This window comes from Scophthalmus maximus, chromosome 15 (assembly GCF_022379125.1).
Source record: "Scophthalmus maximus strain ysfricsl-2021 chromosome 15, ASM2237912v1, whole genome shotgun sequence".
Lineage (NCBI taxonomy): Eukaryota > Metazoa > Chordata > Actinopteri > Pleuronectiformes > Scophthalmidae > Scophthalmus > Scophthalmus maximus.
In genome coordinates this window covers 21,943,873-21,965,394 of record NC_061529.1, presented here as the reverse complement: position 1 = coordinate 21,965,394, position 21,522 = coordinate 21,943,873, and the positions used below count along the sequence as shown (strand labels likewise).

General features: G+C 42.1%; 1 protein-coding gene across 1 annotated transcript; it reads right to left on the bottom strand.

Annotated features, from left to right (window-relative positions):
- Positions 1-17,384: 17,384 nt before the first annotated feature.
- Positions 17,385-21,104, bottom strand: LOC118286686 (zinc finger MYM-type protein 1-like). The gene is given in 5 exon segments (XM_047337832.1): positions 17,385-17,500; positions 17,807-19,507; positions 19,510-20,064; positions 20,208-20,325; positions 21,028-21,104. Coding segments are annotated over 4 exon segments (930 nt in total). The 3' UTR covers positions 17,385-17,500; positions 17,807-19,327.
- Between the last annotated feature and the right edge of the window lie 418 nt (positions 21,105-21,522).

Genomic DNA, 21,522 nt, shown 5'->3' with positions numbered 1-21,522 from the left:
TTTTACATAATAATCACTGCTTTGTACCTTCCTTCCTATTAGTTTATATATGAATTGAATCATTTAGCTTTCATTCACATGCCCATGGCTGAACATCTGAACATACGCTGACAGGATGTAGGTGGTCAGTATTGTTACGTGTTGCGATGTGTTTGTCCCTGAACTTCTTCCCTCTTTGTCTCCTGACTCCCACACCGTCACGTCTTCATCGCTTCTGTCCCAGTGACTCTCGCTGCAGTAATTACAACACTGCAGCAAAAAAAAGATCCTCTATTGTCATAATTACTAAACTGTGGATATTAAAATGTGACTTCATTAGGACTCAATTTCAGCTTTTCTGAAAGCATCACAAGACCACGTACAGTGCAGAAACTGAAATCAACAAAGGGTAATCTGGTTTTGAAAAGTGAAATATTACCACCTATTATATTGTAATCTCATCAAGTGCCGATATGTCGGAGATTACAAAAGCAGAATGTGGGGTCTCGGATGACTGTAATTAAGGCCAACCCATCCACTTACAAATAAAGGCAATAAAAGCATTATTATGTGGAGAATTACAGGAAATTCTCTTTTCAGAAAAGGTTGAAGAATGGAAGTATGATTACCCTTCCCCCCCTCTTTTACTTGGTCTTTTTTAAAGACAGCAGAGGGCTAATCTTTGTGCAGCCACAGACAGAATAGCAATGGTGCCCCGGAGAAATGTGTTGAATAAATGGACAAGGCGGGAGGATTGGGAGGCGTGTGTGCGTGTGTGAGGAACAGCCAAAAGAATGCCATTTTCTTTTCTTTGCAACCGCCTTTCTAATGAAATAGTGGAGAATCTAACAGAGTGTCTTTAGTCACAAAGGGAAGGATTTGGCGACTGCTTCCTTCTGCTAATTTATTCCTTCAAAAGTCTTAATATCTGTGCAGCGGGCGGAGGATCACACAACACAAGCATTTTCTCTGCCACTCAAGATCCTCTTTTTTTCTTTTAGTTTAGAGATTAGATTTTTTTTCCCTTCAAAGCTTCCAAAATGTCAAATTTCTATTAACATAAAAGTTAAAATGTAACAAAAGACCGTGATTGATGAATTTAGTGAGGCAGAAAATGTGTGTATGTGTGTGTGGACAGTGTGGGGGAGGGTTCAGGCTAACCACAGGAACTGATCTTGCCTCTTGCTCCTTTTCCGCAGCAGCATTTTATTTTGTAATTGTCTCAGTAAGCATCCCAACTTTGACCTACACAAAACCTCTCACGATACAAGACAACTGATATTGATGTTGAAATGTTTACAATGGCACTCAGGAGAGAGCATATTACCCACAAGGCCCAATAGTCCACTTCAATTTAACTGAGCCGCACCAAATTGCACACAGCCTTAGATATCAGTCCAATCACCCCTAAATATGCCAGATATTTTTTCTTCCAAGATCCATGCATTACTATAATTAAAGTAAAGTAAAAATGTCCATGAATGCCCTATCCTCTGCAAAATTCAATGGGTTCTTTCTTGGCCCACGTCCCATCTTTCCACCAAGTTTTATAGAAATCAGTAGTTTTAGCTGAATCCTGCTGACAAAGAAACAGCCAACACACCAACCAACCAGCCAACAAGGAAACAATTAAAACGGCACATAGTAGAGTGCATACCTCCACCAAGGCCCAAAAGTCCCCTTGAATTTACTGCGCCAAATTATACACACTCATAGATATCAATCCCCTAATTCAATCTGATTTTTTTTCATAAAGACCCAGGCATTATTAACTGTGGAGTCAATAAATCTAAAAAAGTCTTGGATTCATGTCCCATCCTTCCACAAGTTTTTAATGGAAATCTTCTCAGCCGTTTTTTGCATAATCCTATTTATGCACATGGGAGTGGCTCCAAGTTCGTCTGAGCACAGCATTGTCTTACTCTGGTTACATACAAAATGGTTTTGTCAAGGTAGTCTGTTCACTCTCACATCACTGAGAAGTCGACCAATACTTGACTGGACAAGCGCACCAGTTTCTCCAATCGACTGTCACTGGTTTACACCTGTTTCAGGAAGTTCCACAAGAAGTATTCATGAGATTCCAACATTTCAGTAAAGAGGGCACGGCATTGTAGAATCATTGTAGAACTTGTTTGATTAGTTCTTCACATTTCTGGGAGTTTATCAGGACAATAAGTCACGTCTTCATCTGGACCGTTACTTGTATTTGACAGATGAGTCTGTAATTTTTCTTTCAAGCTCAAAAGATGGACATTGTCCAAACAGAGCACTGAGCTCAGAAGATTTCTGCTTTGGCTCTTTTTAACTAGTTGAACCTGTACCTGAGCTTCGTCAGTGCGTCTGCAATATACACAACAGTTCGACACAATCTCATGGAATGAAAGCACAGAAGTCAGGCATCCACACATCCCTCCCGCATAACAAAAGGCACACACAGAGATGTTGGTAGTGTGGCCTCCAATTCTTACCTTACACACACACACACACACACACACACACACACACAAACACACACACAATACCATCATCCATCCAGCGGTAAGAGAATGATTCATTCCAGACTGCTTTTATCTGACCTGAGCCAAGTGTTCTGCACGCTGCGGTCAGGTCTGCCGAGCACTTTCACTTAGAGACTTCTGTGTGTGTGTCTGTGTGTGTGTGTGTTTGCCCTCAGCCTTGTTCGCTGGCCCTTCTTACAACCTGTCTCGGAGATAAGAAGTGTTGCTTTTTCATTTCAGGAAACTCTCCCTCTCTGTTCTTGCTCCCGGGAGCAGAGTGCAGAGGACCGGTGAGGCTTTCCCACTTCATCCAGTCAGGATGATGGGATAAGGGGTCCAGCTGAAACTTCATTCATCCCCCCCCCCTTGCGTAATGAAAAGTAATAATTGGTTAGAGTTTTGGAAATGAAAAGTGCAGGTGAAATGACAATTTTCTCACTTGTAAAATCTCATTACACCTTAAGGCGAGTTAGAGAGATGATCAAAAAATGTGTGTAGCTTTTTCTTCACCGCTTATTGTGCCTTAACATGCAGTTACAATGTCTCATCTGGGTTTAGGCCATTTCAGGGTTTCAGGGTCCACATTGCCACATGAATGTGTTACGTAGATGTGGTCACTTACTCACTTGCTTGTTAAACATGTAGAAATTCAACTGCCGCTGTATGTAGTCTAACTGCAAATTCTTGTAAACTCAGCTTGGTCCACATGGCTAAATAATATTCACATAGGCTAAATGATGCCATCGGACTAAACGTGATGAATATTAATTAGCCTTGTGGGCCACTGGAGAGAGAGGACAGCGCCCAACGAGGACAACAGCCTAATTAAGCCTTAAAGTTTATTTTGTACATAGGACATAATGTCCTACATACGAGATAAGTATGTCCTATGTAGGACACAGGATCTCGTACGTACCAGAGTTTAACTTGTGTTTTGGCCAACAATGCCAGAAAAAAAAAATCCCTTTCAGGGCTGCCGTAGTGTAATGTGAACTACCTCAAAATGACAGCCAACTTTTAGAAAAATGAATTCAATGTGTTCTTTTACATTTTAGTTTGGTTAATGCACTAACATGCAGAGCTTTTTTATTATTACTCAATCCCATAATATTAGGATTTAGAACATATTACTGGGATTATAGAAACAGCATTAGATTCTGTGCTGGGACCAATACTTTTCACCTTATAATTGCTTCCATTACGCAAAAATATCAGAAAGCACCATGTAGAATTTCCATGGCTATGCAGATGATACCCACCTCTATTTATCTATAAAGCCAGATGAAACTAATCAGGTAAACAAACTTCCGAATTGTCTCTACGTCACAAAGACTTTTTCGTCTCAGAGCATCTTGGGCTTTGAAGGCATGGTTAATGAGATTGTAGACATAAGGGTGACATGGCAGGAAATCAGCACGATTACTTAACAAAATATAAGGAAATCCATTTACATACACAAACTTGACGGATTTACCAGGTCCATCGCTGACCTCTAGCAGTCAGGTAAATAATTACCGCTAGAGGGCTGCTTTCTTTAAAACATAGATATGAGTTGGAGGACAGGCTCCTTAAAACATAAAGGCCTGGATGACTTATCATTTTTTACCTCTAAATTCAGACAAAACTAAGGTGATTGTACTAAACACCTCAGAGTTTAGTACAATCACCTCAGTTTTCTGATCATATAGTTACCCTGGATGGTATAACCTTGGCCTCCAGCTCTGCTTTGAGGAAACTTGGAGTTATCTTTGACCAGGACTTGTCCTTTGACTCAAAACAAGTCTCTAGGACAGCCTTCTTTCACCTGCGCAATATGAAAAACATTAGAAACACCCTATCTCAAAAGGATGCTGAAAAACTAGTCAATCCATTTGTCACTTCTAGACTTGACTTAAGTCAATAAGTCTGTGAACAGCCTCCAGTTAATCCAAAATGCTGCAGCACGAGTTCTGACAGGAACTACAAAAAGAGACCATATTTCTCCAGTGTTAAGATCCCTGCATTGGCTTCCTGTAAAATTAAAAATATAATAAAAAATCCTTCTCCTCACCTAAAAAAAACCTTAATTATCATGTTCCAGCATATCTTACAGAGCTCATAGTTCCATGTTATCCCAATAGATCAGTTGTCTCTGTTAACTCAGCACTAGGAGCCAGGGATCAAACCTCCGACCTTCTGGTTAGTGGATGATCTTCTGTACCTTCTGAGCCACTGTCTTACAGCTTCAGTGAAATTGCTGATGTGTTTTAATTAAGTTCCAAAATCCACAGATTTGCTTTAATGCTGCTTGTGTTGAACACACAGAGAGATTTTCAAGTAAAATGTCTGACCCTATGAATGTCAGGTCTGATCTGACAGTTTAAGTTGCACTGATGTGTCAACTGACACTAATGTTGCAGTTATGAAAGGAATCCAGAACAGCCTGCTGCTGAAAAACAATTTCAGACCAGGAACTGCTGCCATTAGCTCGTCTAGCTGCAGAAGTTATATGGAGACAATATGTATGAAAATGAGTTGTTGAGTCAAATCCTCTCCTCGGCAGTGTTTTGTCCCATACGCAGCCTGTTGTTTCCAAACTGATGAGAAGCTTATCCTGGGTTTTTGGACCAATAGAATGCCATTTTGCTTCTCTCTTAGAGGTGTCCCTACTTTACCATGCAAAGCTGTTTTAATAGTTTCCCATTGTAGTTGGCATGGTTACAGGAGCGGAGAGGCGGCGACTCAAATCTGCCAGCTGCATCTCAGCGAACCTACTATAATCTCCGGACAATCTGTGTATTAACACCCAACTTCTGCCGCTTGTTCTCCCGCGTGCTGCACACCTCAGCTCACAGAGTTGTTGTTTTTCTCTAACAGGATAAAGGCTGGTAGAATCATGGCTCCAACATCATTACCCACCAGAGTCTTCCTCACTGACCCCGACCCAACACCACGCAGCCATTTGTCTTTTTTCATTTGGAACAAACTAATAAAAAGAATGAAAGCTGAGTCTCAGGGTGACAAGCTGCCCCGGGCCGCGGGCAGGTTTTGATACAGGGAATGAGAATGGTAATAACAAGACGGGACAAGGGGCTCTAGTGATGGCTTACTGGACCTCTATGTAAATCCCTGGAACGTGGGAGCAAATGTAGCAGGCAATGTGCTGGAGTAAGCCCTTTCGCAGCCACTGGCCCTGATTAAGACAGCACATTACGTCGCCACAGGCGGCCGCAGAACACAGTCCAGAGTCTTGGTTATTTATTAGCCGCCCGGGCTTACAAGTATCGACTGGCCTGAATTAATGTGCTCATTCCTCTTTTAATTCTGTTGATGTGTTTAGTGCTATGGCCACTTGGAATGGTGTTAACCACGCATGACTTCAGTTTATATTAAGATACAGCATCTGTGGGTGTGTGTTTTTACCTGTTTTGTTGGATTTGTGTGAATGCACTAACAGGAATGCTTCGCCACTTTGTTGCTCTTTGTGCAAATATGACCATAAAAGGTATTCTATTAAACTTTGAAATGTGAAAGATGTTATTGTGGAGTAGAAAAGGTTCACATCACCGGGTTACGTTATAGTTCAGTGCCATGAAGGAATGGGTAAATAGAGTTAAGACCCTTCATCAGCAGAATCATACACAGCGTCATCATAGTACTGTTTTTAGAGGAGCAGTGCTCCCTGCTTGTAAGCCACAGCTAAGTGGAATCCAAAACATTAACCAAAATCCAAAAATGAAAAAAATGATTCAACTGACCATTATTTTTCTTTGCTCTGGCGCTTCTGCACTGTCTACTGTGACTGTGACTTAAGGTGACTTTTACTAGTTATCATAGCACCGGAACTTAGGGGGATTGCGAGCTGTGGTAAGAGATGACAGAAAGATGACAGTATTCAAGATAATAGGAAAACTTCACTGTTTTTCGCTGTGCATTTATCTTACTACAATTTCAGCACAGACAACAGCAGTGTCATTTCAGAAGACTGTAAATACAGCAACAAGAGCAGTGCTCCCCGGGTGTATCAGCAGTAACGTGAGTGGGAGGATGTTTGTTTTTCTTCTTTTCTTTGGTTTCCCCAAACTTTCATCCTCCAAAACAGTTTTAACAGCAGCATATCTTGCATCCAACATCTGAATATGTTAACCACTATCAACCTCTGAGCCGCAGAACAGTTTCCGTTTCTATTTACATCCAATCGGATTTAATGTTGATTGAGAGACTTTTAGGACCATTGTGTTCCGCTAACATATTGAAAGAGCATTGTTAAGGTGAAGTCCAGGAAGAAAGACCGTCACAGACCTCCATCATGGCGCCTCTCCGGTCAGTTCAGCGGCATCCGAGGCGCTGAACTCCAGAAGCCACCAAGAGAAGTCAGCATGGCCAAACTTGAAGTTGCCTTAACTTTGTTTCTTGGAGTCGGGCCAGGCTGTTGAGCCAGCATGCAGCGACCAGCAGAGGTGAGTGCGACAGAGATGGACCCTTTCCTCCTCCATATGGCAGGTTGAAAGGGATTGCCGCTGGAAGAGGGAGTGTCTGTACTGCAGCGGTGCTGTTATTAAGGAGCTGCATGGTACACTCAAGACTATTCTGCAGGGAGTGTAGGGGGAAGCATTGAGCCTAAACGCGCCAGAGACAAATGCTGTGACAGAGGATGGATGGTGTTGGAATTGGCAGCAGTTAAAAAAACACAAATACCCCTAGTCTCTTTTACAAACTTGTGTTTTTAAATCCACTATAGCTCATAAACAGACAAAAACCCTCTTTCAATTCAATCAATTCAACCAAATTGAACACACTCATCAGTTACCTAAATATGCCAGATTTTTTCATCAAAATCACTCCAGTATTCCCTAGGGAATGTCAAAAAAACCTGGGGAATCTCAAGAAATGTTAAAAAGCACAATGTCAAACAAAGTGATGAAATATTCCTGCATGAGTGTGAGTTCTTTCTTGACCCATGCCCCGTCCTTCCACCAGGTTCCGTAGTTTTTGTGTAATCCTGCCGACAAACAAACAAGCAAACACCTCCTTGGCGATAGGTAAGGTTAAAAGGTAAAAGCTAAAAGTTAAAGGGGCAGTGAGTGATTCTAAAGCAATACACGTTTTGTAAAAATCAGCGAAGATTTCCTCACGCTAGCTGTCGTTTCTGTGTGCGCCGAAAAAAAATCTGGGTTTTTGGTTCAGCCCAGGCTCTTTAAAACAAAACAAAGGAACACCCTCGTTGACACCTTAAGTTAGTTAAGTTGTCCATCCATGTTTGGTGATGAGATGGTTGTTTGGACCAAGAAACTTAGTGAGCTTTACAGAATGTATTGATTCATGTTTTAGGCAGACAGGAATAAATACCTCCAGTGCCAATGGTTATGATGACAACATTCTAGTACCCTCATGAGGTCATTTAAAAACCTGATCTAATCTCAGTTCAGAACAAATACTGACTCATTTATTTCATTTACAAAGGATTTTCAATCATTTCCTTTTAAATTTGAAGAAGCAAAATTAGAAGAAATTAAATGTCAAGAACTATTAAGTAACTGAATCAGTATTTTGTTTAACTGTGGCATGTGTAAAATATGTTTAACTCAAATAATGGATATATGTCCTCAGTGTTCTCCATTGTAGGTACAGCCCTCCTCTGCAGGGTTTTCATCATTTAGAAGCGACAAGTCAGTCATACACATTCCAATAACATGTACAGGCTCTTGTCTGACCCAGTGGTTTAGGTACTGTATGCATTATACAGGCACATGTATCCTCAGGGTGTGTTGTGTTATATACGCGTTCACAGGAAGCTGTTCCATCTTTCCAGTGGGAAAACAAAACGATCCATTTTAAAACCTCTGCTCCAAACGGTGTGAAAACACCTACGACATGAGGGAGTTCCCGGGAGAAGATGGCGTCTTCAAGGTAACATGTAAAGGGCAGTTGGCATCTTGACAAACCCCTGAATGTCACATGTTCCAGGCGATTGACAAAATAATGCGCACCCATCTTTTAACGCCTGTGGATGGAAAGAGAACAAGGAATAATAATAACAAAAAAACATAAAGGGAAGGACGTGGGGTGCCCCCCCTCCCCCCCCTTTTTAATCAGAGGAGGAAGACTGACATGTCCAATCACAACAAAACATCAGCTGGTAAATGGGCCTTTGCAATCACTGTCAGCCAGCCGCCATTAGAAAGACCCCCTTTCCTGGACATCAATCAATGCTTTATGGACTGATTCCTTCATTCATTATTTAATTACAGCTATTTCAATATTTATTTAACCACTGAAGACTTTTTTGTGAGGCTTAATCACTTCTTTGTTGGCAATCACATTTTACTTCTTGTTTATGTCAGTGTGTTTTTTTCTGTCTTTCTTTTATCCTTTTTTTGCGGGAATAACTTTGTTCGTCTGTTCCGTGCCCGTGAGAGGGAACAGCAGTGTCGCTCCCTTCACAACCAGCCACAACTAGAGTCTGCTCAAATGAAAGTGGTCGAGGCAGAGAGTCACGCATTTGATCAGCTCCCAAAGTGATCTGCTTTTGGATGGGTGCGCTCTCCTTCTCGAGCGTTCGATGAACACGACACATGGAAAGACAACATCTCCAAAAAAGTGACAAGCCTTGTGCAGCAATCACATGCAAAATAGCCAGCTGTGGAAATCTGGAATTATTTCTTGAAATTAAGCCCATTAGCCGTGAAATTATTTGCTTTCATTTAAGACGCCATGCAATCCAATTTGGGGTGGCACACGCACGCTGCATCTCTTTCCAATTTCCCACTGATCCCGCGGAACCGAACATGCACAAAGGAAGCGGCGTGGGTCACCTAAGTATAGAAAGAAGAGATATATCCGACTGAGAATCAGATTGGAATGGAAGATTAGTGAGGCTTTATCATGATATTCATTCAAATCCCCCACCACCTCCCTCCACCCCCCAGCCGGCTCGCTTTTTATGCCAGTTCACACTCGAGGAAAGTTTCACGGAGGAACTTGGAGGAGCCACAGAGCAGAATCCTACACGGAACCGATCGGCTGACGGTGGAGCCGTGATGGATTTATTCTATGCGGACTTTCGCTGTCATTTACATAATTAGCAGAGGGGGTTGGATTCCTGCAGGCGGAGGTGTTTTAGAGCCGTTTTGTCTTTCACTGCCCCACTAATGTCATTAATGTAATGAGGATTAATTGTGTCAGATTGAGATTGTACATGTGACAAAACAGGTGTGGAGCTCTTTAAGGGAGAACCTCAGTTCACATGGATGGATTCACACTCTGCAGCAAATGGGATACCAACAAGTCGTCCAACTCAAAAGACGAAGTGTGTCACGTCGTAAAAACGACCACATCGACCGTTTTTTCTACTGGTGACAGGCGTTACGCCTCAAATACTTTTCGCCTCAGAGCATCGTGGGCTTCAACGCATGGTTAATGAGCTTGTTAAGGTCAGGGTGAGTGTTAGGGTGACATGGCAGAGAATCAGCACGATGACCTCACAGAATATCAGTAAAACCATTTGCACAAACTAACTTCCAGCGGCCATGAACATAACCCGTCTGCCATCTTTCAAACGACCACATAAGTCATAATACGCTGCTTCCAAAACAACCTACCCGCTCCTTGTTGGGTGGAGGACAGTCTTGGAATTGCAGTCACATGGCAAATTTTCTGACATGCAATTTATTGACCTATACTGCTGTTAAAATATTTGCTTGTCTATTTTGTGAACATTTAACTTATTTTTACTTTGGTTTGTTTATGAGAAAAAGTACCAACATATTTCCAAAAAACTTGATGGAAGGATGGGACATAGGCCAAGAAAGAACCCATGAAATGTTGTTGTGGATCTGGACGAAAGGGGGCGGGTCCAGGAATCTTTTATCTATTTCTTTAACTTTGCAATATAGGTTGGGTTTTCTTTACATTTTCGCCAATTTCCCAGTGAATAATGCATAAATCTTGATGAAGGACATCAGGCATATTTAGGGAACTAATTTCTGTGAGTGTGTAACAATTTGCTGCAGTTTCAAATAAAAATCTGCATCCGGTGGATTTAAACGTGGTTTCATAATGAAACTGTTGGTCCGTAGCGGAGGCATGTGTTGACTGCCATTCTAGTTCTGTGATGTTTTTCCAAGGTGCTCGGGCGGTTATGACTATCACCTCGGGAAGGAGGTTCTGTGTAGGAACCTCTCAGCTGGCTGGGACCTTTTTCCCTTTTTAAAGTATATGGAAATTCCATATACTCGTAATGATCAGTCATTAAATGCCTCCAAAAGCTAAAGGGAGGCTAATGTCTCCCATCAGCGTATAAATCCTCTCTGATAAACCACCTGGATGCTGACTGCTTCATGCTGGTGCCGCCGTTAAGCAGCCACAGTGAACACAACAGCTGTGAGCGTGGCTCAAGTCCGTGTGCCAGGGTGATCGCTCACATGTCTGCACAGGTTAAACGCAGTGCGTTTAAATCACGGCATCACTGGTACACACGTCCAAAATGAATGCTGCTAATGAACACATCTGCTCGGGTGTTTGTCAGTGTCACAGTCTGGAGGCGGATCTGAGTTTCACTCAGTCACTAGTGTCGCTGCGAGCCGTCAGTGTGATCGTCGTGTTGTTGGCCGTACACTGGGTCCACCAGCGCATCAGTGGCTGATTTACTTACGAGTTCCCTTCTAAACACCTTTGGCCTGAGCTTGAATCATCCGTCAAGCATTAAAGCATTAGAATCAGGTTCAATGCTGCAACAAACCAACCACACTGCGCCCGTTGTGTTCCATTTCTGTGTTTGAGTTTGCCTCATGTTAGATTTGTGTCTCAGACAATAAACACGAATGTAGCAACAAGTTGTATAATTGGGCCTATAGGCTATAAAATAATTATCAAAGAACGTATACCTCTGTGGTGAATTGGATCAGGTCACTTTTCACTTTTTTGTCTGTGTTGAACAGCACTGGGAGATAATACTGATCCTTACTTGGTCAAAGTGTCTCATCTGCATCACCTTCTATCTTTCTGTCTGTCTTAGTCTCCTCACCTTGTCCTCGCATCGTTTCTCCTCCCAAGCTGAGCTTTGATTTTTTTTCTCTCTCAATTGTCGCCAAGAGCCTGATCTTAAGTGGGTTTTCCTCCCTATAATATTTTAATGCCTCAATCTTACTATGTTAAGTGCCTTTAGATAATGTATGTTGTGATTTGGGGCTATACAAATAATACTGAATTGAATTTAACTGAATTTTGTTCTGTGTCATTGAAGAAACACAGGGTCAGTTGTTATTTACAGTAGATGCAGATGTTATCATGCTTTACTCAAACTGAAGTTAAAGAAAAACATTTCAGCTCCTGTTAGACAGCTAGTTCATTCTTTCAATTGAAACTAGCAGGCGTTATGACTGTTTAAAGTAAAAAGGACTCAGCTGGTAAAATCCTCTAGCCTGGCATAGCCAGACTAATACTCAAATGCGTATTATTCTGGTACCTCTCAGTTAATTTTCGATTTCCAAGAGACGTTACCAACAGAGGCAAAGCAAAATGCAGTCCGGACGCACATGGATATCAACGAATCATGTGACGTCCGTTGGGCGATGCGAAAATGTCAACAGACGAGAGCAGGGAGGAGATGATGTGATGGTGATGTGAACCAGTGTTGCTGTTTTTGTGGGAGAAATGTGAAAATATCAGGTACTTTTAGTCAAATGCTCGTTCATCAGCGGCCTTGGTTGTTAACAAAAGCCGCTTCTCTCTTTGTCGTGGTATAAACCCGCCCGTTATCAGATAGTGATTTGTTTTTTGCTGGTGGGAAATCATTTTCCAATAAAGGAGATCCAGACAGAGTCTGGTAGAGCAAATTAAATGATAAAAAAATCCTCTAGTTGCCTGTTTCACACTTTGGTGGATGCAGCTTCCTGTCTGGTATTTTTGTTTGTCAGTTGTTGTTTTTTGACATTTTCAAAGAGCCTTTATGTTCAAATTATTGTAGTAACGACAAAATGCTTCACTGGACCCATGCACACACAAGGAATGGCCGCGGTGTTTGGTTTAGTGTAGGTTATCTTGGTTTTGTACAACATCATTGTTGCATCGAAGAAAGCAGTTTTTTGGGCAATTATATAACTTATTATTGTTGCCATGACTGTTCTTACTGAACACCCAATGTATCGCTGCTGGTTCAAGAGTTCATTTCTGAAAACTAACAACAACTGCTGTGAGTCAGGCGTGAGCAGATTTGAACAAAGACACCGCCTGATCTCTCAGATCAGCAACAGTGATCGGTGGGCGGCTGTGGATCAGGAGGTAGACAGTGTCATTCAATAACCACAACCCTAAATTGTCCCTGAGGGCTGTGCCGGAAGTGTATGAATGATGCACACAGCAGCACTGTATGAATGTGTGTGTAGTAGGTGTCAATCTTTGAGTGTGTCCAAACACACCAGGGATAAACTGCTAACCTGTACAAGGTATGTGTATGTATCATTTCGCCTAATGTCAGCTGGGACAGGCTCCAGCCTCCAGCCTCCCTACACAGGATCAGCAGGTAGGGAGCTCTTTAAAGGCTCAAACTTTTAATCTGTGTTACCACTTGAAAATGTTTACATGCTCTAATATCAGAAAAGGCATCAGTGTTCTCACTCTGTCCATTCCTGCAGCTCCCTTTTCACCCTCTGTCTAAAATGCCTCAATTTATTTTAGCCCCGCCTCCCTATAAACCCCACTCTGCTCTGATTGGCCAGCTGGCCCAGTCTGTTGGGATTGGTCAACTGCTTTCAAACTGTGTAGGAAATGCCACGCCCCTTCACCAGAGAAGTGGAGATTCTCAGATTGCAGGCGGGGTTACCCAAAAAAAGTCCAACTGTGACATCACAGTGGGAGAGAGATCTGAACCAGTTGATCAGAGCCAGACTGGAGGGTTTAGCCAGTTCACAATGAAAACAACAGGGTGGTCTTTTTCACATTTTGTGGGCCGACAGGCTCCACAGATACACACAATTATGTGCTCACACACTGAAAAACTGATTTTTCCGATGAGATCTACATGTTTTGCTCATGAGAATTTGACTGTTTTAAAAAATGGCATTATTTTGTGTCATGTGAAGTCTCTGATAATATCAATTCATTCCGGTGAAAACACCTTGATCAGTTTGCTTGTTGCAATGAAACACATTTGAGCGGTGCTGTCACACGTGTTGACACACGTTCTTTCCACGACAGTAGCAGACGTGCTGCTTTCTGATGGTGTGGGGTAGAACTGGGGAGTCTGGGATGTGGCATGATTTAAAAAAAATTGTGAGACAGGTGTGCATATTACAAATATGTTCTCTTTTGCATCAACTGTGGAAGCATATTGTCTGGTTTGTGACCTGGAGTGCAAATAGCTGCAATGCAGCACGCCATGTTTAATGACACAACTATCAGTGGGTGGAAGCTTTGACCAATTTACATTATCTTTTGTTGTTTTTTTTACATCCAGCACCTTCTTGACTTGTGACAGTGTGCAGTGGCTCCTTAAGTATTTCATTGTTTTTCATTTTTCATACAACAATATTGTTACATGCACTGCTGTCACCTACATTGTGAAGCTGAAAATTGAACCATATTTGATGATAAGTATGAAACAACGCTGACCCACGTTGCTGTTCTCTGTCAGCGAGGTGATTAAACACTTTAAACCGCTGCCTTTAGATCTGAAAAAGGGCGGTTTGGCATGACAACAGTCAAGATTGCGAGACGCTGGCACAAAGGCAGAGCCGGGCCCCGCCAGCGATAAACCGTTAGCACAGGTGCTCTTCCGGCGACTTGTTGCCGTGAGATGTGGTTCGTCAACACAGGATGTTTAGCTCAGACAACTGAAGAGACTAAATGAGTGCACGCATCCAATCCACCAGCAAGGGTTCACAGACCACATCCTGTGACACGGCGACAGTGCTGGATGTGTTTTCACGTGTGAGCACTGGGCTTCAACAACAAACACAACAAGTGGAAGTTAATACTGAAGCAGCCTATCAGCCCCTGAACCTGGCAGGAGGACGAGCTGTCTGCGTGGAGGGAGATCAGAGGAAGTTCGAAGGTGATGACACATGTGGAGTGCAGCGGTGCACCTCCACCTGGACATTGCTCCTGTGTCAGGAGTTTCATTTCTACCAACAGAAACTTGCCACCTTGCTAAGTCACAGCAGTGAACGGAGGTTGCATCCTGTTAAATGATCATCAGCAGGTGCACTGGTGCTATTGGAAAAATGATGGCTGACACCCCGACCTTTCGCCTACCACCGCGATTTGGTCATTATTTCCCCTGCAAGCCGTGTTGGGAATGTGGGTCAAAGGAAGTTATTTGAAATTTTCATATTTTCTTGCTCAATTTATAATATCAGTGTGTCAAGTTAAACAAAAAGAATGGATGTTTTAACTGGACATTGATGCAGAGAGAGAGAGAGAGAGAGCAACTGTGGGTCAAATAGCGCTGCACACTGCTCTACACTGAAGAGATGAAGCAAGCAAAGCTCATTTACATTAAAATGACAATTCTGAATATGACTATTGTGGGTTGCCGCAGTCTAGGATGAAGTCATCCTCTCCTCAGTTGGTACAGTCCAATATGAATTTGTCAAACATATATATTTAAAAAAAAGCTCCAAATCAGCAAGAAGAGGAATTAAAACTGTTTGGAAGTCTGGAAGTTACCATCTCACTCACCAGACACAAACAACGAACATGATTCAAGAGTCATGGACTTGTCTTTTGTTAGTGTTGGACTAGACCCCAAATGTTTGGTTGGCATTATCCGAACATCTGTCCTTCATTCCACAGTCTCGCTGTTGCCGACTGTGTTGTTGCTTTCTGCAATACTCTTTTTGTGAAGCACTTCCAGTTGCTTTTTGTGTATGAAAGGCGCTGACCTTCATTTGCCAACCCCCACCCGAACACAGACAGTCACCCTACCCCCTTAGCCCCTCCGTATGCCTTAATGATGACCTGCTATGGCTTCTTTGGCTGAATAAAAAGGGATAATTGGCTATCATTGTCTTCCCCCGGCACAAAAAGCGTTGGTGTCCAGATGCCCAGTGCCTGGCTCTCAGGGCCTCAATTAGTGAACCTGAGAACCAGGAAAAGACCAATTACACCCCCACCCCCACTCACGTAAAACACACACACACTCACACATACACCTTCTTTGTGTCTAGCATCTCTAATATACTGGCCTTCCCTTCAAAATTCACCCCATCTGTCTCAACGCAGGTGAATGAGTTGAGCGCAGGGAGTCAGGGCCTTTTGTCTTTTCTCAATGTGTTTGCAGACTGAAACACACCCAGCAGGCAACCGCCACTTAAGGTCAATCAAGGAGGTGACAGGACAGCATGTGGATCAGAGTTTTAGAAATTCTGGTCATCTGCCAGCATGACAACAACTTGAGCCAGGCATGAAAGGCAGCTAATGCTGCTCCCACGCATTCCTACAATCTGGGTTGAACATAACACTAAGCGCAAAGGTGGGTAGTAACGCGTTACAAGTAACACACATGAGTAAAAAAGTTGTTTTAAGTTTTAAGGAACAAGTACTTTTCAAATTCCATTTTAAAATCTGTACTCTTGACTCTCTGTATCAGTGATCTACTTTTTACTTGATAGCATTTGCCATAATATCTTTGTGAAAAGTTGATAGATAAATAGATAGATGGATACTTTATTGATCCTAAGCTGGGAAGTTCCAGGGTTACAGCAGCAAGTATCACACAACACACCTTACAAAATATACAATATATACAAAATACCACTGGAAAAAATATACAAATTGCAAAAAAATATAGAGAATAAGGAAAATAAATTTAAAGAATTTACATGAAATAGTGCAGCATGTGCAGTCAGTTAGCAGTAATGTGCAGAGGAACATGGTAACATGAAGGTGCAGATGTGTCGGGATCAGTGTTTAAACAGAGTCCAGAGTCTCTGTCAGACAGAGGTAAGGAGATTTCCTGTAACGGTCCTTGTGACAGTGAAGCTGAATGAGTCTTTTGGAGAAGGAGCTCCGCTGTATGTCCAGTGTGCTGCTGCCTGACTGCAGCACAACATCGCTACCTGACTTTTCGTGGCTCATTGACAAGTAAGAAAACACCTGAAATTATCATAATAAACGTAAACAATGAACATGGCTATTGTTGGGCACATTTGTCACGCTAACATGTCAGTGTTGGGAAATATAATTGAAAATAGACCTCTGATGCAGTAACTTGTTCTCTGTTACTGTGACTATCTGTGACACAATGAAGAAGTTGAATTTTGTACAGGACTTGATCACATTTTGTTTTTTTTGCTTGTTAGAGCTCCCACGATGAGAGCGTTGTTGGATCAGACTCCGTTCAATATATCTAATCATTTATCATGTATCTAATCTACTATCTAATCATGTGTTACTGTACATGCCAGAATTCGAGGACTGAGCTTGGAGCAGTGACGTGACATGGCCTGCTGCTTCACTTACTTCTCTACCAGGCCTTCTCCTACCAGAACTGCCCTCAGACATGGAGAGAAAGTCCTGTGGCCAACGTCATGACTCCTGTGTTCCTTCCAAACACAGGGGAGTGCAACATACAGTTCCACCACACAGCATATCGACAGTTTATTGTGTGGCAATATGGAGCAATGGGACATATTGTACGTGATCGCTCCCAGATTCACATGGACAATATACAGGTTTCATCCCTAGTAGAGTGTAGCGAGTATTTTGTGCAATACCAATGTTTATTCCTTTACATAATCTTCTGCATAACTTCTAAATTGTTTGAATAAAAATCTTTCAAATGTTCAAGGCCTTTTCCTTATACTCACAGCATAAACAATCCAACCATTACATTTACCTCGTTAAAAGCTGCACAAATAATGAGAACACAATGTGTCATGATACCTGTTTATTTTTTACATAAAATATAACATATATAAAATATCACATATGTACAAAAAGAAAACAGTGTCTGCACAGGGTTTCCTAGCTCTTTAGTGTCAAAGCAGGTCCGTCGGCTGATGGGTCAGGCTGTGCTGGCATCAAATCTTTAGGAAGTGGTCCTGTAGAAAGATTATCATAATAACAAATCAATATTACTGTCAAAGACTGACAACACTATAGCAGCATTATCTGCAGTGACAAACACAGTTTTCTGTGTCACCTTTTGTGGGAGCCAAGTATAATTGTTTTAGTGATTTCTTGGTGGACCAGCCACACTTTCATATGGATATGTTATGACTTTGTTAAGATGAATATTGTAGATCATAACAAGTAGTTCTGAGGTTCAGAATTTGTAAAAAAAAACACCTGGCCCACAAGTATGTTACCACTTTATGCACAACCTGCAATATCACAAGCCGACTCACCTGGTCCCTGCTCACTTGCTTCTCTAGCTCCTGGGTGGTTGGGGGAGGGATACCTGACCAGGGGTGATTGTAGGATCAGAGCTTTAGGGGTGATCCACCCCCCCCCCCCAAAAAAAACACAACTGTACATTTTAATGTAATTTTGGTCTATCATTCCCACATTTGCGAAAGAAGAACATTAGACTTTTTGGGTAGGGGAAATCACTCTCACTGGAATACTGACTTTAATGCTGAGCCACTAAGCCTTTACTTGGTTTACAAAGTACCAACAATGAGATTGTATTAAAATTAAAAGATAATGAGGTATAAACAATACATGTGAAATATATAAAGGTATAACAATTATTTGAATATTTGTTAACTCCAAAATCCACCCCATCTTAGTAACCCAGGTCTTGAAAATACTTGCAGGAATTTAAAGAAATAAAATCAAAACATTGAAAGTGCTTTTCCTATCTACAGTATATCTATCCACGTAGATTACAAGCATACAGGGATTTGTTGATTGCTGTGTCATTGGCTGTTGTGCTTTCTCATATGCATCATGCGGCTGGTTGCCAAGATAACCCACATTGTTTAGCCATCCCCCAGTGAATTATTTTGTTGCCATAAAAAGAAACGGAGCATAAATATGTGCATCACTACAATTAAGTACATAAACATACAAAGGTCCATTATTTTTAAACCAATTTTTTTTTTAAACAAGTGCTTGAAATCTACAAAAAAAATCAATGTCACTCTGCCCTTCTCTCCCCTTTTGGCTTTAACATGCCTTCTACTTTGGGAGACTTAATCTATGTAGCCTCACCTCATGGGTGGCTTATCTGTTTTTGACTCTCTCAAGCACCTCCTTCTCAATTGACATCACACCCAGGTCCTAGAGTCTGCTTTGGCCCGTGGTCCTCCTCTGCCAGGTATGTAGCTGACGCAAGGCACTAAAAGACCTCTCGCAGCTACAGCTGCTAACTGGTACTGTCAAGGCAACCTGAATAACAGCTTTTAGTGAAGGGAACTTCTCATAATCCAGGAGATTGAACACTGTCGGCATGTCTTGAACAACACCAGCCTCGCTCTTGCGCTGCATAAAGGTTTTGGCAACTAACACTCACTCACAAGTTGAATGTGATAATGCAGTGCCAGTGCTGACAAATGTGAATCAGACAAGAAGTGGTCTGAGATTGGAATGCAGGCCTGAATCCCATTTAGCAACTCCTGATTCACACCAGAAAAACGCTTATCAAGTTCAGAGATCATTCTGTCCAGACAAAGGAATAACAATTTACTTTTGAGTTCTTCTGACTCATATGGCCTTTGTTCTGCTGTGAAGATCTGCAGCACTAGCATCACTGCGTTTCTGCTTCAGGGTGTTTGTCACAAAATGTTTGTATGTCAACTGCTTGGGCAATATCAATGGTCTCCTTCTGTAGGTATCTGTGTAAACTTGCTGTTACAGACAGTAGAGTCTGGAAAACCATCAGCCAATACACTGTGGAGAATTTACGGAGTTTTGCCTTCAATCCTTCAAGCCTGCAATCCTAACTTCTTTTGACCATCAACAAACTTATGGTGGTTCAGAAGTGAGACACTAAAGAAAGAATAGAGACTTTCCAGCATGTTGAAGAAGTCTTTGGCTTCAGAAACAGCTCTGCATGTGTGACATAAGACAAGATTCAACTCATGTGCGTAGCAATGCACATATATATCGCCTCAGGGTGCTGCTTTTGAAAATGGGCTTGTACACTCCCAACATCCCCACTCGTGATAGCTGCCCTGTCGTAGGTCTGTGCCACACATACTAACTGATCAATTCCTTTCTCTATCAATTGATTCTCAATTGCAGCTGTTATTGATGTAGCATCAAACTGTGGCATCTCTGTAAGGGCTAGGAACCTCTCTTTAACTGCACCCTCCACAGAAACATACCTCACACAGAATGCCAACTGCTCTGTCTTTCCATCTCTGGCCTCATCAGCCATAATGGCATACATCTTTGATTCCCTCATCTCACTGACAATAGTTGCAGTTACATCGTGTGAACAACTTTCTATCATCTCATTCTGACTGTTAGATGAGGTGTTGAGGTATGTGGTGTTTGATGGGGGTGTATACCTCTGCAAGAACGGATCACACGTTCTCAAAAGTGTCATGCACTCTAGGAAATTGCCTTTATTCTCGCTCTCATCCGTTTCATCAAGGATGCTATTCCTTGCTTCCTCAAGAAGCAGGTAACTGCCACAATATGTTCCAGGTACTCCCTTCTTTCAATAATTTCAGTGGCACTTGCTGCCTCTATCTGCTCTACAACATTGCCTTGTGATAGACTTGCTTTGTAGCTGTCCCAACACACTAGACTGTCCTTGAGTGATTCAGTGGTTTCATGTTTTTTTTTTTTTTAATTTACTGCCTCATTCATTACTGCATCCTTTCTGAGATTTTTACCAAATACCCTACAAGCAAAGCAGAAAGCAACATCTTTTCTAGCAGAGTATTCCAGCCATTTAAAATGTCTAACCAGTTTTCTTGGAAGGCTCTAACAGCTTTAACTGTTTAGGATCACTATCTTTATCCCCTAAATCAGAAAAAATATCTTGTGTTGCTTGAGCACCCCTGAAAACGGGCTAGACACGCCACTGCACCTGACAGAACCCCATGTTGACGGGGATTGTCTGGTCTCGTTGCTCTGGTCCGTGGCAGACAACCATCAGTGTGTATAACATCCAGGTCCTGGACTTCTTTATGTACAACTTACAACTTACCTGGTATAAGAGAAAGGAGGTCAACTTAATGATATGTTCATATAACCTTACTTTGAACAGTGCTTTTCATTTCAATATAAAATGCCATCGACGCACTAAATCTCCACCATTCATTTTGTTGTCATTACAAAAACAAAACAATATAACTGTATTGCCTTGACTCTGCAGTATAATATATATAATACATGAAATAGTGCAGCATGTGCAGTCAGTTAGCAGTAATGTGCAGAGGAACATGGTAACATGAAGGTGCAGATGTGTCGGGATCAGTGTAAACAGAGTCCAGAGTCTCTGTCAGACAGAGGTAAGGAGATTTCCTGTAACGGTCCTTGTGACAGTGAAGCCGAATGAGTCTTTTGGAGAAGGAGCTCTGCTGTGTGTCCAGTGATATATATAATAATATAATATATATATATATATAACTTTATCAACTAAAATGATAGGATTACTTACTTCACAACATACCGAAATTTACCCATCATCCTTTCCCTTGGCTGGTCTGTGGATGTGGTGTTGTAGTCCAGGTCGTAGTCTGGATTCATACTCCAACGATGACAGTCTCAGTCCCTTGATCAGGACACCATGTATGAAAAAAGGAGCGTGCCCTGCCAGTCGTCTGGACTGTAGTCGGGGAGCAGGGAGATGTTTCTCTAGGGCCGAAGCTGTGCCTCGCACCGGGACCTGCCCGACTTCTTGATGGAACTTGAGGTGTTGCGGCATTTATTATCGCATACAGACTGCAACATGCACATCAACTGCTACTACAAGCCTACCACGCACACCGCCATTCTCACTACGCCCGTCAGTGACGTGAAATTTGTATTTAGTGGCGTCTTTGTAATCTACTCGCGCCAATAATACGCCTTGCGTCCGGGGAGAACGCGCCATAAAGATTTTACAGTAAATAAAGGGTTGACATTGACACTGAAGCAGTGGCACAGACATCCACTCATGCTGCTG